This window comes from Leucoraja erinacea, chromosome 4, assembly GCF_028641065.1.
Source record: "Leucoraja erinacea ecotype New England chromosome 4, Leri_hhj_1, whole genome shotgun sequence".
In the NCBI taxonomy this organism is placed as follows: Eukaryota; Metazoa; Chordata; class Chondrichthyes; order Rajiformes; family Rajidae; genus Leucoraja; species Leucoraja erinaceus.
This window is the reverse complement of record NC_073380.1, coordinates 79,144,184-79,164,736: the sequence shown is the minus strand read 5'-3', so window position 1 is coordinate 79,164,736 and position 20,553 is coordinate 79,144,184. Positions and strand designations below refer to the sequence as shown.

At 47.1% G+C, this 20,553-nt stretch overlaps 1 protein-coding gene across 2 annotated transcripts in view; it reads right to left on the bottom strand.

The window, feature by feature from the left end:
• Positions 1-20,553, bottom strand: part of LOC129696571 (collectin-10-like) — an 87,468-nt gene that overhangs the window by 42,391 nt on the left and 24,524 nt on the right. For both annotated transcript variants that reach the window (XM_055634605.1, XM_055634606.1), the window contains exon 3: positions 586-657. In XM_055634605.1, coding sequence (XP_055490580.1) covers positions 586-657 — 72 coding nt within the window. The remainder of the gene's footprint in view (positions 1-585; positions 658-20,553) is intronic.

The following is a 20,553-nucleotide window of genomic DNA, read 5'->3' as shown; positions in this document are numbered from 1 at the left end:
TGTGCAGTCATTTGCTTTAATCAGCAGAGGTAAGTAGCAAGGTCTTGGCAAGGCGATATCCATGGAAACCTATCCTCCACCACCTCATATCCTTAACGTAGTACTGGAGAGGGCAGTCAGTGTGAGCAGTGAATAATGAAAGTCAAATTCAATTAGTTCCTCAAGAGTCCAGTAAGCAGGTTTGGTATTCCGACTGCGCATGCCCAGGTCATAGGTCCCTCGCGATAAACATTCTCGGCAGCTGAACTGCTGCGTGTGTACAGACCTGCGTTTCATCCGCAGTCAGGATCGAACCCGGGACTCCGGCGCTGCAAGAGCTGTTGAATTGCTACTGGACAGTCCCCATCCCTTCCCGAGTGTCCCATCCCTGTTCGGTGGCGGCCGGAGATGTCCGGAGTGACCCTTGGACTGACGGGTCACCGGCCCGGAGCGGTGAAGTTAGTGCTTTTTCTCCCCGCTGGCTGTAAGCCTGGGCTGCCACTGCTCAGGGACAGTTTGCAGTTGGATTTGCAGTTAGATCCATCTAATTTGCAGTCAGATGACCCTGGAAATTTTATAATATCATGGTTGCATTGCACATCATACCTTTTGATCCAGCAGGTCCCTGTTTTCCTGTTTTTCCAGGTTCACCAAGATCACCCTTTTCACCATGTTCACCTGAGAAAACAGAAAACAATCATCAAATGTTATTTTTGATAAACTTTGATAGTTTTCCTTTCCCTTCCTCTCCAGGTTTCCACTGTTCAAACAGCTGACGCAAAGTCAAAATCTAAAACTGCCTGAAATCTGAAATTAAAAATAGAAAATGCTAAAAACACTCAGCAGCTCAAGCAGCATCTGGGGGAGGAGAAAACAGAAGTAGAATTTCAAGTCCCTGACCTCTCCCCAGTGTGGAAACAGGCTATTTGGCTGACTGAGTCTGCGATTCCCAGCGAACCCCATTATACAAGCACACACTACACACTAGTGACAATTTACAATCTTTACCGAAGCCAATTAACCTACAAACCTGTACATCTTTGGAGTGTGGGAGAAACCAGGAGCACCCGGAGAAAACACACGCAGGTCACAGGGAGAGAGCGTACAAACTCCAGACTGACAGCTCCCGTAGCTAGGATCGAACCCGGGTCACCGGCGCTGTAAGGCGGCAACTCTACTGCTGCGCCACCGTGCCGCTCCTATATTTGCGGAGGAAATAGAAAACATGGGTTGTCATCGACTTGGAGAAAGCTTGCTGCAAGCTAGTGGATGGCAGCTGATCTCTCTCATGGACGGCAGCAGAAAGGGAGGATGAAACAGGGTAGATTTGAGAAAGGCCGAACCCAATGCCAATGCCAAGAAATGCCATGTTACTGGAAATCTGAAATAAGGGATAATTCCGACAACGCCCAGCAGGCAGGGCAGCATTGGTGGAAAGAAAAAAACTAAATAGTTTAGGAACAAGCCAAACAAAACAAAAGATGTGCAGATGCTGGGAATCTGAAGCAAGAACAGGAAGTGATAGAAACAACCCTCAACACCTCCCCACCCATATGCTGCCTGGTCACACTCTACATTCTTGTACCTGACCGACACTATCACCAACTATTACCGGACATCTACCCCCACCACAAGTCAGTGGCCTGACCTGCAGTGCCTTCCTCCCCCATTGTCAATCTTAACCCGTACACTGGCCCCCGTCTACTCTGGCCTTGGGTGATACAACATTTTACTGAGGTGAATTTAACTTCAAAATATTTATTGGCCACCACACATCCCACTATGACCCACGCATTATCCGATTAACGTCTTTCCATAGCCTTTCTGGGCAATGCTGTTTGATCCCCATCACTATAGCATCACCTGGCAGTTAGGTAATCATTAAATACAATGTGTGGCGAATGTACGAGGAAAGATTAACTGCTGGAGAAATGATAAAGCCGATAGGGAGAAGGTTGAAACCATGTATATACAGACGCACTGGGTATTCAGGAAGCAAAATTTCTCTGAAAATATTCATACGCCACAGTGGTGCAGCAGTAGGGTGCCGCATAAAAGCGCCAGAGACCTGGATTCGATCCTGACTGCACATGCTGTCTGTATGGAGTTTGTCAGTTTACCCCGTGATCGTGTGGGAATGTTTCAGGGTACTGCGGATTCCGCACCCATTGCAAAGACGCACAGGTTTGTAGATTAAATGTGCAGGAAGGAACTGCAGATGCTAGATTAAACCGAAGATGGACACAAAAAGACTTCGGTCTGAAGAAGGGTCTCGACCCGAAACGTCACCCGTTCTTTCTCTCCAGAGATGCTGCCTGTCCCCGCTGAGTTACTCCAGCTTTGTGTGTCTATCTTAGGTTTTGTAGATTGATTGGCTTCTGTAAATTGTCCTCAGTGTGGAGGATAGAACTAGTATATGGTGGTCGGCGTGGACTCGTTGGGCCTGTGCGCAGTATCTCTAAAAAAATCCTCCACTCATCCCCGAAACCACACAGCAGGGTGCTACTTTCATTCCCAGTGCCTCAGATCATTGTTGCCATGAATATCACATTCGCAAGTTGTAAAAGTAGAATTAGGCCATTCAGCCCATCGAGTCTACTCCGCCATTCAATCGGGCTGATCCCATTTTCCTGCCTTCCCCTGATACCCGTCCTAATCAAGAATTCGTCTATCTCTGCCTTAAAAATATCCACTGACTTGGCCTCCACAGCCCCTGTGGCAAAGAATTCCACAGATTAACTACACTCTGCGTAATGTATTGGAATTATTCCAGACTGGAGCAAGAGAGATTTGAGACATCTGCTACTGCTTAAAGAAGATCAACTTTCATTCCCCGAATTTAGCTGGTTATAATTTATTGTCTTTTGCCCAAGTGGGGTGAGTGTGTGGTGTTATGGGTGTTGCAAACTGCCTGATGGTTCAGTGTACTAGTTTAAACATATGAATCATGTTGCAAATGTCAGCTGTGTAGCAAGCAAATAGGATTCTATTCAATATCCCAGATGTACAGGGCAATGTACATTGGCTCGGCAATCGTTTTACTGAATCCCTTCGTTCAGTCTGCCTAAACCTACCTGATCTCCCGGTTGCTAAACACTTTAACTCCCCCTCCCATTCCCAATCTGACCATTCTATCCTGGTCCTCGTCCATTGTCAGAGTGAGGCAAAATGCAAATTGGAGGAAAAGGACCTCATATTTCGCTTACACCCCAACGATATGACTATTGACTTCTCTAATTTCAAGTAACCCTTGCTTTCCTTCTCTCTCCCCATCCTCTCCCCCCTTCCCAGTTCTCTGACTAGACTGTCCTCGCTTACATTTTATCTCTGTTTGCTTTGTTGTTACGTTCTCCCAGCTAATAATGATCTCTTCTACATTTATCTTGATCTCCATCCCATTTGTCATGTTTTCACACCTTACACTTCCTTATCTATGTGTCTCCCTCTCCCCTGACATCAGTCTGAAGAAGGGTCTCGACTCGAAACGTCACCAATTCCTTCTCTCCAGATATGTTGCCTGTCCCGCTGAGTTACTTCAGCAATTTGTGTCTATCTTCATTTTTCCATTTGTTTACTCATGCTAATCTCTCCCAGCTCCCCACTCAAGACACGTGAATCTCTGCTATTTCTGGGACGATTTTCATGTCTACTGTTCATTGTTATTCTTACACTAAGGTTGCTTTGTTTTCCTGGATGACACAGCAATGGAGTAAAACCCCCTGACTGAACAGGTTGGGTAATATCCTCAATTGATCGTATCTGCTATCTTTTGTATTTCCTTCAGTGCAAACAAAAATAGGAGCAGTTCTCCTTATTTCCTACATGCCTTGAACAATAAAGAACTGGAATGCCGACTGTTTATTGATCGTCTGCATGATGTTTGTGACCTGTCCCGCTGAGTTACTCCAGCATGTTGTGTCTATCTTTGGTTTAAATCAGCACCTGCTGTTCCTTCCGACAACAATGTATTATATGTGTACTACTGTATATATTATACACAGTACACTAGGTACAATGTAACCATACGGTAATCCTTCTCCAGTGCTCCACTGTGCCAAATTCAACTCCAAAAGGAGCAGGTAACGTGTCCAATGTAGAAGATAGACAAAAGTGCTGGAGAAACTCAGCGGGTGCAGCAGCATCTATGGAGCGAAGGAAATAGGCGACGTTTCGGGCCGAAACCCTTCTTCAGTGTCCAAAGTAGGCACAAGCAACTGCAAATATTGGTTTACAAAAAGGACACAAAGTGGTGGAGTAACTCAGCTATTCAGCAGCATCTCCGAAGAACATTGATAGGTGGCGTTTCAGGTTGGGTCCATTTTTCAGCCTGATTGTAGTAGAGGGGAGAAAGCTGGGAGGGAGGTTGGGACGGGACAAACCCAGGCAAGTGATAGGTGGATACGGTGACAGGAGTTTGGAGTGGCAGATGGGCAGGAAAAGGCCAGAGATGGGAAGAAGACAAAAAGCTGTGAGATAAGAAGAGAAGAGACGTGAAATGTGAAGCCACAAGATGAGATATAGGTGGTAGCCGACAATGGCTGGGGAAAGAGGAGCAGGATAGTGGAAGAAATGGGTGCGTTTCCAGGTTGGACACAGGGAAGTGGGGAGGGGGGTTTGGGTGGGGGTGGGGTGTTGTTGATTAGTTATCTAAAATTGGAGAATTCATATTCATACCACTGGGTTGTAATCTACCCAAGCTATGAGGCCCAGATCCCCAACCAATTCTGTGTGCAGGTTGAGATCTGTGAATAGTTTTCAGGTGCAAATGGATGAAGAATGTCTTTGATGCAAGTCAAACGTTAAACATTATCCTCTTTATCTTTGTCAAAGGAATTGATGCGCTTATAATATGCTGCTACAACGGCGAGAACTGTATTCTCCATTTAGTATCTTTCCCTTTTCTCTGTCGATTGTGCTTGAGTTTGAACTGATTGTATCAGAACTGTTTGGATAGCATACAAAGCAAAGGTTTTTTACTGTACCTTGGTACATATGATAATATGATAATAATAAACTTAAACCTGAACCTTCGCCCCAATTTAATAACCAACTTATGAAATTTGATCAAACAATACACAATCTTTACATGACATACCTGCATGTTTTTCTAAAGTTAAACAGTTGTTGCTCATCTCAGTAGTGAAGAATGATGTCCTGTACTTGTATCAGTACATTGCTGTTAATATTTCATGTAAACCCTGAATAGAAAACTTGGTCTGAAAATTGTTTAAGAGTAATAATTGTATTTTAGAAATTATTGGAAGATGATGGTAGTATTGTGAAGGAAATTGTGTACATGAAAATAAATGAAATTATGCTGCAATAAAGTACGGAAAGGAACCTACACCCACACTGAAAAATCGAGTCACTGTATTGATATAACTTTAACATTTCCTTGTTCAACAGGTAATAAATCACAAAAAGTAATTTAAATAACTATTCTCAGCTTTGACTCACCCTTGGTGCCTGGAACGATATATAATGTGGAAATATGAGGTGCTGATACTTCTGCAGCCATGTTAACCTTGAAGAATATATCCTCTTGTCATTAGTGCCTGCCCAGGGAAGGCCAACTACTTAACCCTAGTTTAGTTTAGTTTGGTTTAGTTTAGTTTAGTTTAGAGATACAGCGCGGAAACAGGCATTTCGATCCACTGAATCCGCATTGACCAGCGATCCCCACACATTAACACTATCCTACACACACTGGGGACAATTTACACTTATACCAAGCCAATTAACCTACAAACCTGTGCGTCTTTGGAGTGTGAGAGGAAACCGAAGATCTCAGTGAAAACCCACGTGGTCACGGGAAGAACGTACAAACTCCGTACATACAGTACCCATAGTCGGGATCGAACCCGGACCTCCGGCGCTGCATTCGCTGTAAGGCAGCAACTCTAACACTGCGCCACTGTGGTCGCCCGAAGTCTCTCAAGACCTTGTCATATTGGTACGTTGTGATGAAATGATTGATTTCAGCATGGCTTGGGCTGTGCTAGGCTTGGCTCACAACCCAGCAGTTTACAACTTGGGTGGCTCACAACCCAATGAAGATACACAAGGAAAGACATGGATGAGAAGCTGACAGTGGGATTGGAACAATGGAAGGATGAATCAGGGACATGGGCAGACTGAGACTCAGAAGATTGGCACTCACTAGGTAGTAACATTGTGAACGGCCAAAGAGAAAAGCTGATCGGAGAAGTTGGAAGCCCAGCATAGACACAAAAAGGTGGAGTAACTCAGCGGGACAGGCAGCATCTCTGGAGAGAAGGAGTGGGTGACGTTTCGGGTCGAGTCCCTTCTTCAGACTGGTTAAGCCCAGCACCGCCTCTTGGGATAGCAACAATGGAGACCAGGCAAAGGCAGGCTCTGATGACCCCAGGCAGCTACTCACACTCATGATAAAGCCTTAGGGAGGTTTCACCCTCAGGGAGAAACAGAGCATTCCCTCTGAGTTGTGCTCGCTTAATCTTGTTTGCGAGAGGCAGAGTTTTGACATAAGTTTGAAGATGATTGACATCCATCAAACACTCCCCTGATTTGGTGAAAACCGAATGCCTGAGGAATACGTGGGACATTATGGCTCTGGATTTGCGGATGATGTCTAACTTTTAAATCTCTCCCTGCACGGGAGACCCAACCTTTTCTTGTCGGGTCTCCGTTGTCGTTGGGGCTGCAACGAGGAGTGGCCTCCAACAGGAAGACCGGGGGCTCTGGTGCCGACTACTCACCTCACCGTCGCGGAGCTGGCCGAGTCCGGAGCGGGTGGAGCGGTGGTGGAGCGCTGCTGCCACCCGACCTCCGGAGATTCGGAGGCTGCAACTGTGGGTCTGGCGGACGGCGGCACCGGGAGCGCGCGGGTCCCTGGAGGGAGACCGCTTTTCAGGGCTCTCGCAACGGCGACTTCTTCCGCCCGAGTTGCGGGGTTGAAGAGCTCCTGGAGCGGGGCCTTACATCACCGCCCCGTGCGGCTTGGAATGGCCGCGGGACTCTGCGAGCGTACGCCGGGGGCTCCAACATCAAATAGAAATTAGGTGCAGGAGTAAGCCATTCGGCCCTTCGAGCCTGCATCAAGACCGGTGTGTGACCTTGCATCACCCGGCGTGGCTTTAATGGCCGCGGGACAATCGCCATCGCCAGCCGGGGGCTTTGACTTTGACTCTGACATCGGGGGGGGGGGGGGGGGGGGGGGGGGGGGGGGGGGGGGGGGGGGCGGGGGTAGTGCAGTGGAGACTTTTTTTTTGGCCTTCCATCACAGCGATGTGATGGATGTTTATGTAAATTATTTTGTGTCTTGAGTCTATTTGTTTGTAATGTATGGCTGCAGAAACGGCATTTCGTTTGGACCTCAAGGGGTCCAAATGACAAATAAATTGAATCTTGAATCTTGTACAGTGGAATAAACAAGACATCATAAACAGACAACATAACAGAACATAACATAACAGCTCACATAAAGCGCATAAATACAACAATAAATTAAAAGACATAAAACATGAGTAAAAATAATAACCACGCAATAAAGCAATCAAAAAAGAAATTAAATCAAGTAAATAAAGTCGACATCTTACTGTGTATCAAAGGCCACGGAGAAGAGATGTGTACGTGGCACTGAGTAGGACTAATGCACGCAAGGCTGCTGGCCCTGACGGCATCCCCGGGCGCGTGCTCAGTGCCTGTGCTGCGCAGCTGACAGACGTCTGGACTGACATCTTCAACCTGTCACTTGCCCAAGCAGTTGTCCCCACTTGCCTTAAAGCCACCTCCATCGTGCCAGTGCCAAAACACTCCACTGCGGCAAGCCTCAACGACTTCCGCCCAGTTGCACTTACCCCCATCATCACCAAGTGCTTCGAGAGGCTGGTCCTGGCACACCTCAAAAGCTGCCTACCCCCCACACTGGATCCCTATCAGTTTGCCTACCGCAAGAACAGGAGTACGGAGGATGCCATCTCAACGGCACTTCACTCCGCCCTCTCCCACCTTAACAAAAGAGACACTAATGTAAGAATGCTGTTCATCGATTACAGCTCAGCATTCAACACCATTATTCCATCAAAACTGATCACCAAACTCGGTAACCTGGGCATCGACCCCTCCCTCTGCAACTGGATACTGGACTTTCTAACCAACAGACCCCAGTCTGTGAGGTTAGACAAGCACACCTCTTCAACCCTCACCCTGAACACCGGCGTTCCTCAGGGCTGTGTGCTGAGCCCCCTCCTCTACTCCCTCTTCACCCATGACTGCACACCTGTACATGGTACTAACACCATCATCAAGTATGCAGATGATACAACGGTGATTGGCCTCATCAGCAACTACGATGAGCTGGCCTACAGGGAGGAGGTCCAGCACTTAGCAGCATGGTGCGCTGACAACAACCTGGCCCTTAACTCCAAGAAGACCAAGGAGCTCATTGTAGACTTCAGGAAGTCCAGAGGCGGCACGCACACCCCCATCCACATTAACGGGACGGAGGTGGAACGTGTTTCTAGCTTCAGGTTCCTGGGAGTCAACATCTCCGATGACCTCTCTTGGACCCACAATACCTCAACTCTGATCAAGAAGGCTCACTAGCGTCTCTTCTTCCTGAGGAGGCTGAAGAAGGTCCATCTGTCTCCTCAGATCCTGGTGAACTTCTGCCGCTGCACCATCGAGAGCATCCTTACCAACTGCATCACAGTATGGTATGGCAACTGCTCTGTCTCCGACCGGAAGGCATTGCAGAGGGTGGTGAAAATTGCCCAACGCATCACCGGTTCCTCGCTCCCCTCCATTGAGTCTGTCCAAAGCAAGCGCTGTCTGCGGAGGGCGCTCAGCATCGCCAAGGACTGCTCTCACCCCAACCATGGACTGTTTACCCTCCTACCATCCGGGAGGCGCTACAGGTCTCTCCGTTGCCGAACCAGCAGGTCGAGGAACAGCTTCTTTCCGGCGGCTGTCACTCTACTAAACAACGTACCTCGATGACTGCCAATCACCCCCCCCCCCCCCCCCCCCCCCCCCCCCCCCCCCCCCCATGAGTACACTTATATTTTTTTTTATTCAAATCGTTTGCTATGTCGCTCTTCAAGGGAGATGCTAAATGCATTTCGTTGTCTCTGTACTGTACACTGACAATGACAATTAACATTGAATCTGAATCTGAATCTGAATCTGAGATGGGTTTTTAGAAGTGACTTAAAAACAGAGAGTGAAGAAGCCTGTTTAATGTGGAGAGGCAGATCGTTCCATAATTTTGGTGCCGACAAAGCAAAGGCACGGTCCCCTCTGAGCTTCCGCTTAGTTTTAGGCCCACTCAGGAGCAGCTGTTTATCTGACCTGAGAGAGCGGGCGGGTGTATAAGGATGTAGAAGCTCAGATAGGTAGGGTGGGGCAAGACCATTTAGGGATTTAAAAGCAAATAAAATAATTTTAAAATGGATCCTAAACCAAATAGGCAACCAGTGAAGTGAGGCTAAAATATGCGAAATGTGATCATATTTACATGTGCCAGTTAAAAGACGTACAGCTGCATTCTGTACCATCTGGAGATGGGCGATGGAGGACCCACTAACCCCCACATACAGTGCATTGCAGTAATCCAGCCGAGTGGTAACAAAGGCGTGGATTACCGTCTCAAAGTGCTGCCTTGACAGAATTGGCTTTATTTTGGCCAGCTGCCTCAAATGGAAAAAACTTGATTTAACAACAGCCTTGATCTGACTGTCAAATTTTAGCTCAGGGTCCACTTTAACCCCCAGGTTTGTAATGCTTGGTTTAATATACTGGGCCAGGGAGCCCAGATCTACAGGGGGGGGGGGGGCAGTGGTGCCACCAAAAACCATTACTTCTATCTTTTTATCATTAAATTTTAAAAAGTTCAGAGCCATCCAGGCCTTTATGTCGTTGAGACACTCAAGTAACAGTCCGACAGAGTGTTCATCCTTCTTTTTAAGAGGCACATAAATCTGACTGTCGTCTGCATAAAAGTGGAATGAAATTCCATGTTTCCTAAGTATGGAACCAAGTGGGAGCAAATAGAGAGAAAAGAGGAGAGGGCCAAGAACTGAGCCCTGTGGGACCCCACACGAGAGAGGAGCAGAGGAGGATACAGAGTCCCCAAGGCTGACACAGAAAGTTCGATCAGCCAGGTACGACCTGAACCACTCCAGTGCTATGCCCCTGATACCCACCCACTGCTTCAAACGTGAGATCAATATTTCATGATCCACTGTGTCAAAAGCAGCAGTCAAATCTAAAATAAAAGCACAAGGGTAACACAGTCACCATGGTCAGTAGCTAAAACAATATCATTAAACACTCTTAAAAGGGCTGATTCGGTGCTGTGCATGGATTTAAAACCGGATTGGAAAACTTCTAAAATATTATGTTCTTCCAGAAAGGCCATTAATTGACTGTGCAAGATCTTCTCCAGGATTTTTGATAGAAAGGGCAGTTTGGAGATAGGCCTGAAATTACCAAGAACTGCAGGGTCAAGAGCAGGTTTTTTAATCAGGGGTTGTACTACAGCATGTTTAAAATTTTCAGGGACAACACCTGAGGACAGACTGCTATTAATGACTGCAATAACAGATGGTCCTACAGTGGGGAAAACCTCTTTAAATAGTCGAGGAGGGACAGCATCGTTTGGAGAACCTGAGGGCTTCAAATGACCAACAATCTCCTGTAAAAAGGAAAGAGTCACAGGCTTAAACTAGTCAAATACAGCCGAGCAGGGGACAGAGATTGAGGGGTCATAAGCAGATGGTGGAATTAGAGCTCTAATAGAAGTGACCTTATCAATAAAAAAGTGAAGGAAGTTTTCACACACAGCAGGGGACGCCTCCATACAGATAGTCTGCGGGGCATTAAGAACAGTGTCAATGGTGTTAAACAAAACACGAGGCTTGTGACAGTTTGACAGGATAATATCCGAGAAATGTTTTCTTTTAGCATCTTTCACAGTTTTCTGATAATGACGCCAACACTCCCTTAACATTTGAAGAGACACCTGCAGTTTGTCCTTCTTCCACTTGCGCTCAGCTCTACGGCACTCACGTCTGACAGCATGGGTCGTGTCATTCAGCCAGGGCTCAAATTTAGTTTTAGGCTGCCTGGATTTTAATGGAGCCACAGTGTCCAAAACAGTTTGGCAGGTGGCAGGAGTGAAACCATGAGCTAAGCTTCTCTGTATTGCACACAGACTCAGGAATGATGGAGTTCCGATTGAAAGCAGCCGAGAACTGAACAGCAGTGGAAGGGTTAATAACGTGACAGCGCCGAGCAGCAGCGCGAGGTTTAACTTTATTACAGGCAAGAACAGCCTCAAATAACACAGGCATATGGTCTGAAAACACTGCGTCACATATCTCTAGATTAGAAATGGGCAAACCATATGATAGGACAAGATCGAGTGTGTGACCGTGCTCTTGTGTGGGTCCAGACACAGATCGCACAAGATTAAAAGAATCAATGAGGTTTAAAAAGTCCTTTGCCATTGGCTTATCAGGACAACACACATGAACATTAAAATCCCCAACAATAAGAACACGGTCATATTTAGGCATGATTTCAGCCAGGAAAACAGAAAAGTCATTTAAAAAGTCCTTATTGTACTTGTCATGGGCAATGAGGAACAGAAATATTGTCTGTAAGGAATACTCAAGGTTGCACAATGCAGGGCAGGAATGCTGGGAATGCTCAAGGTATGTCAAGTCAAGTCAAGTTTATTTGTCACATACACATACGAGTTGTGCAGTGAAATGAAAGTGGCAATGCTCGTGGACTTTTGTGCAAAAGACAAACAACCAAACAACCAAACAAACTATAAACACAATCATAACACACATATTATTTTACATAATAAATAATGGAAGGAAAAACGTTCAGTAGAGTTAGTCCCTGGTGAGATAGGCGTTTACAGTCCGAATGGCCTCTGGAAAGAAACTCCTTATCAACCTCTCCGTTCTCACCGTATGGCAACGGAGGCGTTTGCCTGACCATAGCAGCTGGAACAGTCCGTTGCAGGGGTGGAAGGGGTCTCTCATGATATTGTTGGCTCTGGAGTTGCACCTCCTGATGTATAGTTCCTGCAGGGGGGCAAGTGAAGTTCCCATAGTGCGTTTATGGGACTATGCGTCCCATAGTCCCGAACGCACTAGTCTCTGCAGAGCCTGCTTGTGTGGGGATATTTAAATGTTTGATTGCACATTGACTGAAAGTCACAGCATGGAAACAGGCCCTTTGGCCCACCAATTAGACAATGACGACTGAGTACCCGTCCACACTAGCTTCCCATTATTCCACTTTTACATCCACTCCCTAAACACTAGTGGCAATTAACCCACAAACCTGCACCTTTGGGAAACTGGAGCGCCTGAAGGAAACCTTTGCTGTCACAGGGAGAAAATGTACAAACTCAACACAGAGAGCAGCCGAGGTCAGGATAAAACGAGAGCCTCTGGCGCTGTGAGCCAGCAGCACTACCAGCTGCACCACCCACCGTGCTGCCACATGACTAATAACTTCCAGCATTCATTTGTTTTCAACTCTTAGGTTTATTTTTTTTCCTTGCAGTTGGATTATTGTACTGTAAGATCTTTCGATAACTGTTTAACCGTTAGTTTAGTTTAGTTTACTTTAGAGAATCAGCTCGGAAACAGGCCCTTTGGCTGACTGGGTCCGTGCCGACCAGTGATCCCTGCACATTAACACCATCCTGCACCCACTAGGGACAAATTTTACATTTACCAAGCCACAGCTACACTAGTCCCACCTGCCTGTGTTTGGTCCATATCCCTCCAAACCTGCCCTATCCATGTACCTACCTAACTGTTTCTTAAACATTGGTATTGTTCCAGCCACAACAACCTCCACGTGTTCCAAACATCCACCGCCCTAGATTCCTATTAAAAATAGTGCTAATTGGAAGGGTTTAAACTAGAGAGGAAGTGGAATGGGAACCAGAGTCAGAATTTGATAGAGTGATGGGGAGATACAGGTTAGGATCAATAAGTCTCACAGAAAGGACAAGCAGGAATGAAGGAATACGGTGATGTGGATGGGCTGAAGCGTGTTTATTTCAATGCAAGGAGTATTGTGGAGAAAACAGGTGAACTTAGAGCCTGGTTCAGTAGCTGGGACTATGATTTATTATTCACTAGGGGCTCGGATAGTGGGGAGGAGCACTGAGTATTATTGGGTAAAGGGCCTGTCCCACTATACGAGTTGACCCAAGAGCACTCCCGAGTTAAAAAAAAAATCAAACTTGTGGTAAGTACGTAGAATATACGTAGTGGGTACGTCGGAGCTCAGGATGTCTTGTTGCAACTCGTAACGCTAATGGCAGGTACTCAGGAAACGCGGTAAGTTCGTGAAGTTTGTTCAATATGTTGAAAAATGGTCAAGAGAGCCCCGAGTATCTACGAGCGGCTATTACCGTAATTCCCCGAGTTCGAATGAGGGGAAACTCGGGAGAACTCTTGAATTACCTCGTGCAGTGGGACAGGCCCTTAAGTTTACATCAGACACATGAGAGTTATTTAAAGATCATAGTTCAGAACCGGCCTGTTCCAGTTTAGAGTTTTAGAGTTTAGAGTTTTGGCCCACCGTGTCTGCGCCGAACAGCAATCCCCACACATTAACAATATCCTACACACATACCTGTACGTCTTTGGAGAGTGGGAGGAAACCGAAGACCTTGGAGAAAACCCATGCGGTCACGGGGAGAACGTACAAACTCTGTACAGAGGTGGGATAATGTGAGCAAAGTAAGGGAATCTTGGATGATCAAAGAGGTTGTAAATGTGGTCAAAAAGTAAATGGAATCACTTGCAAGGTTTAAGAGAATGGACTCAGACAGTGCGTTTGAAGAATATAAAGAAAGGAGAAAATAACTCAAGCAAGCGATTAGAAGGGACCATGAAATGGCCTGGTGAGTTGGATTAAAGAAAATCCCAAAGATTTGTACACCTTTATTAAAAATATGAGGGTAACTAGGAAGAAGGTAGGAACTGTGCTGCAATGGATCAGCAAGGAAATAGGTTGCTAAATACTATGAATAATAAAGCCATTTTAGGCAGGTATAAACTAGTCCCTGAAATCACTAAGCGGAAGAAACATATTCAGGAAATCTCCCAGAATGGGATGTCGTCAACCACCTGGAACAACATATTACTTCCGTCAACGTGGGATTTGAATTATTTCCCCAAAATGTAAATAGTTAACGACAGAGATTGAAGATGTAGACTCACACTGGGACCAGCTTTTGTAGTTGGGATTTTGGAGGAATTTCCGGCCTTGTTATTCAGAAAACCCAGAGTTTGCCCTTCCTGGCAGAGGTTTCTGTCCAGGGGCCAACAGAAGAGAGACACGAAATGCTGGAGTAACTCAGTGGGACTGGCAGCAACTCTGGCTAGGAGAGTGGTTGACGATCCGGGTCGAGACCCTTCTTCAGACTGGTTATGGTGACACAGCAGTAGTTAAAGTAAAAATATTAAATATTTCGTTTTGGAACTATTCCAAAAAACATACCACAATACGTTTAGAAATTAAAAACTGCAATTAAAAATAGCTGATGTTGGGAAGAACTGCAGATGCTGGTTTAAACCGAAGACAGACATAAAAATCTGTAGTAATGGGCCTGTCCCACTAAGGCGATTTTTCAGCGGACTGCCAGCGACGGTCAAGTTGGCGGCAGTCGCCTTAAAAACCGGCAAGTGGAACAGCGACTGTCAGAGTGGAACACACACACATCACTTCCTTCACCAGCCCGTTATGCAGGTGGGGGACAGGGCAAGCGGCGGGAGCGCTGTCTAAAAAATTCACACTGTGCAAAGCCAAGGTGATACACACACACACCGCGATGAACAGGAAGGTTGGCGCTGTAAAATGATGAATAAAGCACAGTGTATGGTAGGTCCTTAAAAGAGGGGAGGGAGGGGGGGGGGGGGGGGGGGGGGGAGAGGGGGGGGAGAAGTAGTGGAGACAATTTTTAATAAGCCAGAGATACACGGCGGTGAAGCTCGGTGGACATTTAACATTACCGGTCGGTTATCCTTGGTTCTGAAAACTACTGCTTACGTTTTTTTCCCCAATGAGCCAATGAAATTCACCGGTCAGCACCGGCTACAATCTACGAGAACCTTTGACTTCCTGGCAACGCACTAGGACCTCCTGGCGACCCATCTACGGCATGAGAATTCTCGCTACTCTCCATGACGTCTTCATTCTAGTCCCCGCTAATTATTCACCATGTCGAAAAATTAGTGGTGACCATAACGAGGACGCGACTAGTTCCCAGAATGCGGGAACTCCTCACGACCATGAAGGCGACTCCCCAGTAACCACCTGCAAACATGTGGCGACCATGTGGCGACTGCATCGTCTCTTGCAGTTGCCTAAAATGTCGCCTAAGTGGGACAGGCCCATAACTCAGCTGGTCAGGCAGCATCTCTGGAGAAAAGGAATAGGTAACGTTTCAGGTTGAGACCCTTGTTCAGACTGAGAATCAGGGGAAAGGGGAATGAGAGATATAGACAGTACTTAGAGGAAATGAATGGAAGATATGCAAACATTGATAAGCAAGGAAATGTGGGGCAAACAATAGGCCATTGTTAACTGTGGGATAGGTGACAATGAGTATACAGACAGAGGAACTCAATAGGATGGTCCAGGACAGAAAGGCAGTGTTGGAATGGGAAGGGGAATTAAAACAGGAGATCACATAGGTCGAGGCGGACTGAGCGGAGGTGCTCAGTGAAACAATCACCCAGTCTGTGCTTGGTCTCGCTGATATATAAGTCCACACCTGGAACAGCGGATACAGTAGATGAGGTTGGAGGAGGTGCAAGTGAACATATGCCTCACCTGAAAGGACTATCAGGGTCCTTGGACAGAGTCAAAGGAGGTGCTATAGCGACAGGTGTTGCATCTTCTGCGGTTGCAGGTGAAGGTACCTGGGGTGGGGGTAGTTTGGGTGGGAAGGGATGAGTTACCCAGGGAGTTGCGGAGGGAACGGTCGCTGTGGAAAGCGGAAAAGGGGAGATGGGAAGATGTGGCTAGTGGTGAGATCCCGTTGGAGGTTGCGAAAATGTCGGAGGATTATGTGTTGTATGTGACGGCTGATGGAGTGAAAGGTGAGGACTAGGGGAAACTGTCCCTGTTGCAACTGGGGTGAGGGGGAGCAAGAGCGGAGCTATGGGATACTGAGGAGACCTGTATGTGGACCTCATCTATGATGGAACAGGGGAACCTCTGGTCTCTATACAGAATGAGGACATCTCAGATATCCTGGTATGGAACACCTCATCTTGGCCACTGATGAGGTGTAGACGGAGGAATTTGGAGTAGGGGATAGAGTTTGCAGGTGGCAGGGTGGAAGAAGTGTAGCCTTGATAGCTGTGGGAGCCAATAGGTTTATACTAGACATCAGTCAATAGTCTATCTCCTGTGATGGAGATGGTGAGATCAAGAAAGGGCAGGGAGTTGGCGGAGATGGTCCAAGTGAATTTGAGTGCAGGATGGAAAATAGTAGTAAAGTTAATGAAGTCAGTGAGTTGTGTATAGGTGCTGGAGGTAGCACTGATGCAGTTGTCAATGTAGCCGAGGTAGAGTTCGGGGATAGGGCCAGTGTACGCCTGGAACAGTGTTTGTTCAACATATCCTACAAAGAGGCAGGCACAGCTGGGGCCCGTATGAGTGGCCATGGCTATGCCTTGGATTTGGAAGAAGTGGGAGGAGTCGAAAGAGAAGTTGTTGAGGGTGAGGACCAGCTCCGCTAGGCGGAGCAGAGTTGGTAGACGGAGATTGGCTGGTTCTGTGGTCGAGGTAGAAACGGAGGGGATTAAGGCCTTCCTGGTGGGGGGGGGAAGTTTAGTGACTGAACATCCATAGTGAAGATGAAAGAATGGGGGCTCTGGAAAACAGAGGTCATTAAAGAGACAAAGGGCGTGAGAGGTATTTTCTACTTGGGCTGGAGGGATTGGACCAGGGGGAATAGGAGGGAGTCGAGGTTTGTGGAAATGAATTTAGTGGGGCATGAGCAAGCAGAAACAATGGGTCTGCCGGGGCAATTCTGTTTATGGATTTTGGGGAGAAGGTGAAACCAAGCCGTGCGGGGCTGGGCAATGATGAGGTTGGAGGGTGTGGAAGGCAGACAACTTGAAGTGATAACATCAGGAATGGTCTGTCAGATGATGGCTTGGTGCTCATCTGTGGGATCGTGGTCCAAGGATAAGTAGGACGAGGTGTCTGAGAGTTGTCGTCTGGCCTCAGCCCAGTAGAAGTCAGAGCGCCAGACTATCATGGCATCTCCCTTGTCGGCAGGTTTGATGATAATGTCATGGTTGCTGCAGTGAGCGGAGGGCTGTACGTTCAGAGGGGGAGAGGTTGGAGTAGGTAAGATGAGTGGAAAAGTTGAAACGGTTGATGTCATGTCGCCAGTAAGAAATGAAAAGGTCTAAAGAGGGTAAAAGGCTCTCCGGGAGAGTCCAAGAGAAGGGGGACCGGTGGAGACGGGTGTAGGGAGAAAAATAAGCTTCGGAAAAATAAAAAAATTAAATTAAAAATACATGAATGAGTACTACGGCTGGTTCATAGAAGAAAGCTGCTCAGGAAATAAGGTTTATAAACTGATATAGCCATGAGATTGACACAAAATGCTGGAGTAACTCAGCGGGACAGGCAGCATCAAAGATCCTTTGGCGGAGCAAGATAGACCACTCCTGCTAAATGCAATGGGCTGACGTGTAGTACACAACGGAGCAGAACGTGGGCCTTTTTTCATCAATTTCAGTAACCCCACCCGACTCGCAGTGTAATCAACGTTGCGGGGGAACAGTTTGTGTTAATAAATTATAACTCTGAAAATGAGGAGAAGATTTTTACCAAATAACTTTTATTTTTACGAGGATGTTTCCGTAACCGGCTTCTGTCTCCGCATTAGTATCTTTGCTTCGCTATGGGATCTTTGGTGCAGAGACGGAAGCCGGTTACGGAAATGGGGCCGAAAATTACCCATGGATCTGCCCATGACCGTACTACGTCTTTTTTGTGGACTGATCTATCTTGCTTGCTATAGGATCTTTGGGCAGCATCTCTGGATAGGAATAGGTGACGTTTCAGGTTGAGATCCTTCTTCAGTAGTCTTGCGTGCATTGGCCAAACACGCAGACAATGGGGCTTTGTTAATTGGTCTGCTTCGAACGAAGCCTCAGGCATCCTCAGCTAAGCCAATAATGTTGAGCTATTTGGTTACTTAGAGCAGCGTTTCTCAACCGTGGTTCCCCTAGGACACTAGACCAAGCGTGGACCCGTTAGGTCCCCCTTCCCCCAACGCAATATACCCCCAGTAGCACTCACGTATACACAACGCTGGATGTTAAAATGGCGATCCCGGCCCGGCAATCCTCCCCCAACGGCGCAGGCGCGGCTGACGAGTCCCCCCCTGTTGTGATGCCAGAGATCGCCATTGTGACGCGGGTCAAAATGGCGATCTCAAAATGTCAGCGGGCCAACTGCGCAGGCGCGGCTGATGATCTCAAAATGGCGGCGGGCCCGGCAACCCCCAATTCAGGGGTTCCCTGAGACATGCAAATTATTTCAAGGTTCCGCAAGGGTAAAAAGGTTGAGAAACGCTGACCTAGAGAGTCAGTTCTCACAGCATTACCTTGGGGTGGCATAGGTGACCAGCACTGTAAGCGTTGGGGGAGGTGGTGCGAGCTGGGGATGGCACAACATTGTTAGACATAAAGTGCTGGAGTAATTCAGAGTAACCCAGAAGGATTCCAGCCTGAAACGTCACCCATCTTTTTTCATCCAGGGATGCTGTCCGACCCGTTGAGTTGCTCCAGCACTTTGTGTCTATCTTCGGAATGAACTTTGTATTGTACAATTTAAGCAACCCCTCCCCCCACCCGATCCCCCTTGGAATTGACCCTTGTCTCCCCATCCCCACCTCTATACATCCTCCTTTCTCCCACTCATCCCCTTAAACCTATTCCTTTCCCCTTTTCCTTCCATTCATCTCCCAACTATACTACTCCACCCCAATTTTCCTTGCATTCCTCCTCTTTCCTCCTGCATAATCCCTTCCATCCATATCCTCCCTCCAGTTTTATATTTCACTCTTACGGGTCACTTACGCGACTTTTTAGGCAACTACAGGAGACTATGAGGTGGCCACAAAGTCGCCACATGTTCGCTAGAGGTTGACGGGCTGTCGCCTGCATGGTGTTGAGTAGTTCCCGCATTCTCGTAACTAGTCGCGGCTTCCTTCTGGTCGCCGCTAATTTATCAACATGTTGAAAAATTTGCGGCAACCAGAATTTTGATGCCTTGGAGAACCCTCTTGCCGTTGGTGCAGTGGTAGTGGGTCGCCAGGAGGTCGTAGGTTGTCGTAGGTTCTCATAGGTTGTCACTGGTGCTGACCGGTGAATTTCATTGGCTCATTGGGGAAAAAAACGTGAACATTAGTTTTCAGAACCAAGGATAACCGACCGGTAATGTTAAATGTCCGGCGAGCTTCACTGCTGTGTATCTCTGGCTTCTTAAAAGTTGTCTCCATTCCTTCCCCCACCCCGTTTCCCCCCACCACCCTCCCCCCCCCCCCCCATCTCCCCCCCCCTCTTTTAAAGAACTTAAGTGACCCTTCTCGTACACTGTGCTTTCTCCGTCTTAATTACAGCGCCTACCTTCCTGTTCATCGTGGTGTCTGTCTGTCTGTATCACATTGGCTTTGCACCGCGTGAATTTCACTCACACAGCGCTCCCCCACTTGCCCTGTCCCCCGCCTGCATAACGGGCTGGTGAAGGAAGCGATGTGTGTATGTGTGTGTGTATGTGTGTGTATGTTCCACTCTGACAGTCGCCGTTCCAGTCGTCGGTTTTTCAGCGTCCTGCTACGACTTGACAGTCACCTGAAAAATCGCCTGAGTGGGGCAGGCCCATTACCCTTCCTTATTTATCAGGCACCCTTTGCCTTCATTTCATCTTGAACCCTTGTAACTCTCCACCTATAACGCCAATCATACCTCATTAGTTGTATCCACCTATTGCTTTTCAATGGTTGCCCTCCCCCCACATCTCTTCACCAGCTCTCTTCCCTCTCCATCAGTCTGAAGAAGGGTCCTGACCCAAAATGTTGCCTAGGTATTTCCCTCCACAGATTCCCTTGCCGACTGACCTATTGAGTTCTGCCAGCACAGCGATACTGCCCAGCCCACTGGAGATGCTGCCTACTCCAACTTTTTGTGTCTATCTTTGTTTTCTTAATCTTGTCAGTAAAGACATGCTCCCATTGTAAATATGTAAGTTGATGCAACCATTTGCACAAAGTAGTGAAGCAAAATATGCAATTGTAACTATTGAACTTATACTCCATCACTTGCTGTTATCTTTATTCTTAAAACTATAAATACTCAAAGTGCTCTCTCCTGGAGAAACTTCAAGGACAATCACCTAAACAAGTATTGAGTTTTTCCAAGGAGAGAAGATTCCATCCAAATTAAAAACAGATTAAAGACATTTTGCATCCACAGCTCTGGACAGCATGTGGCTCTTTTACATCGCATTTTACCTCCACGT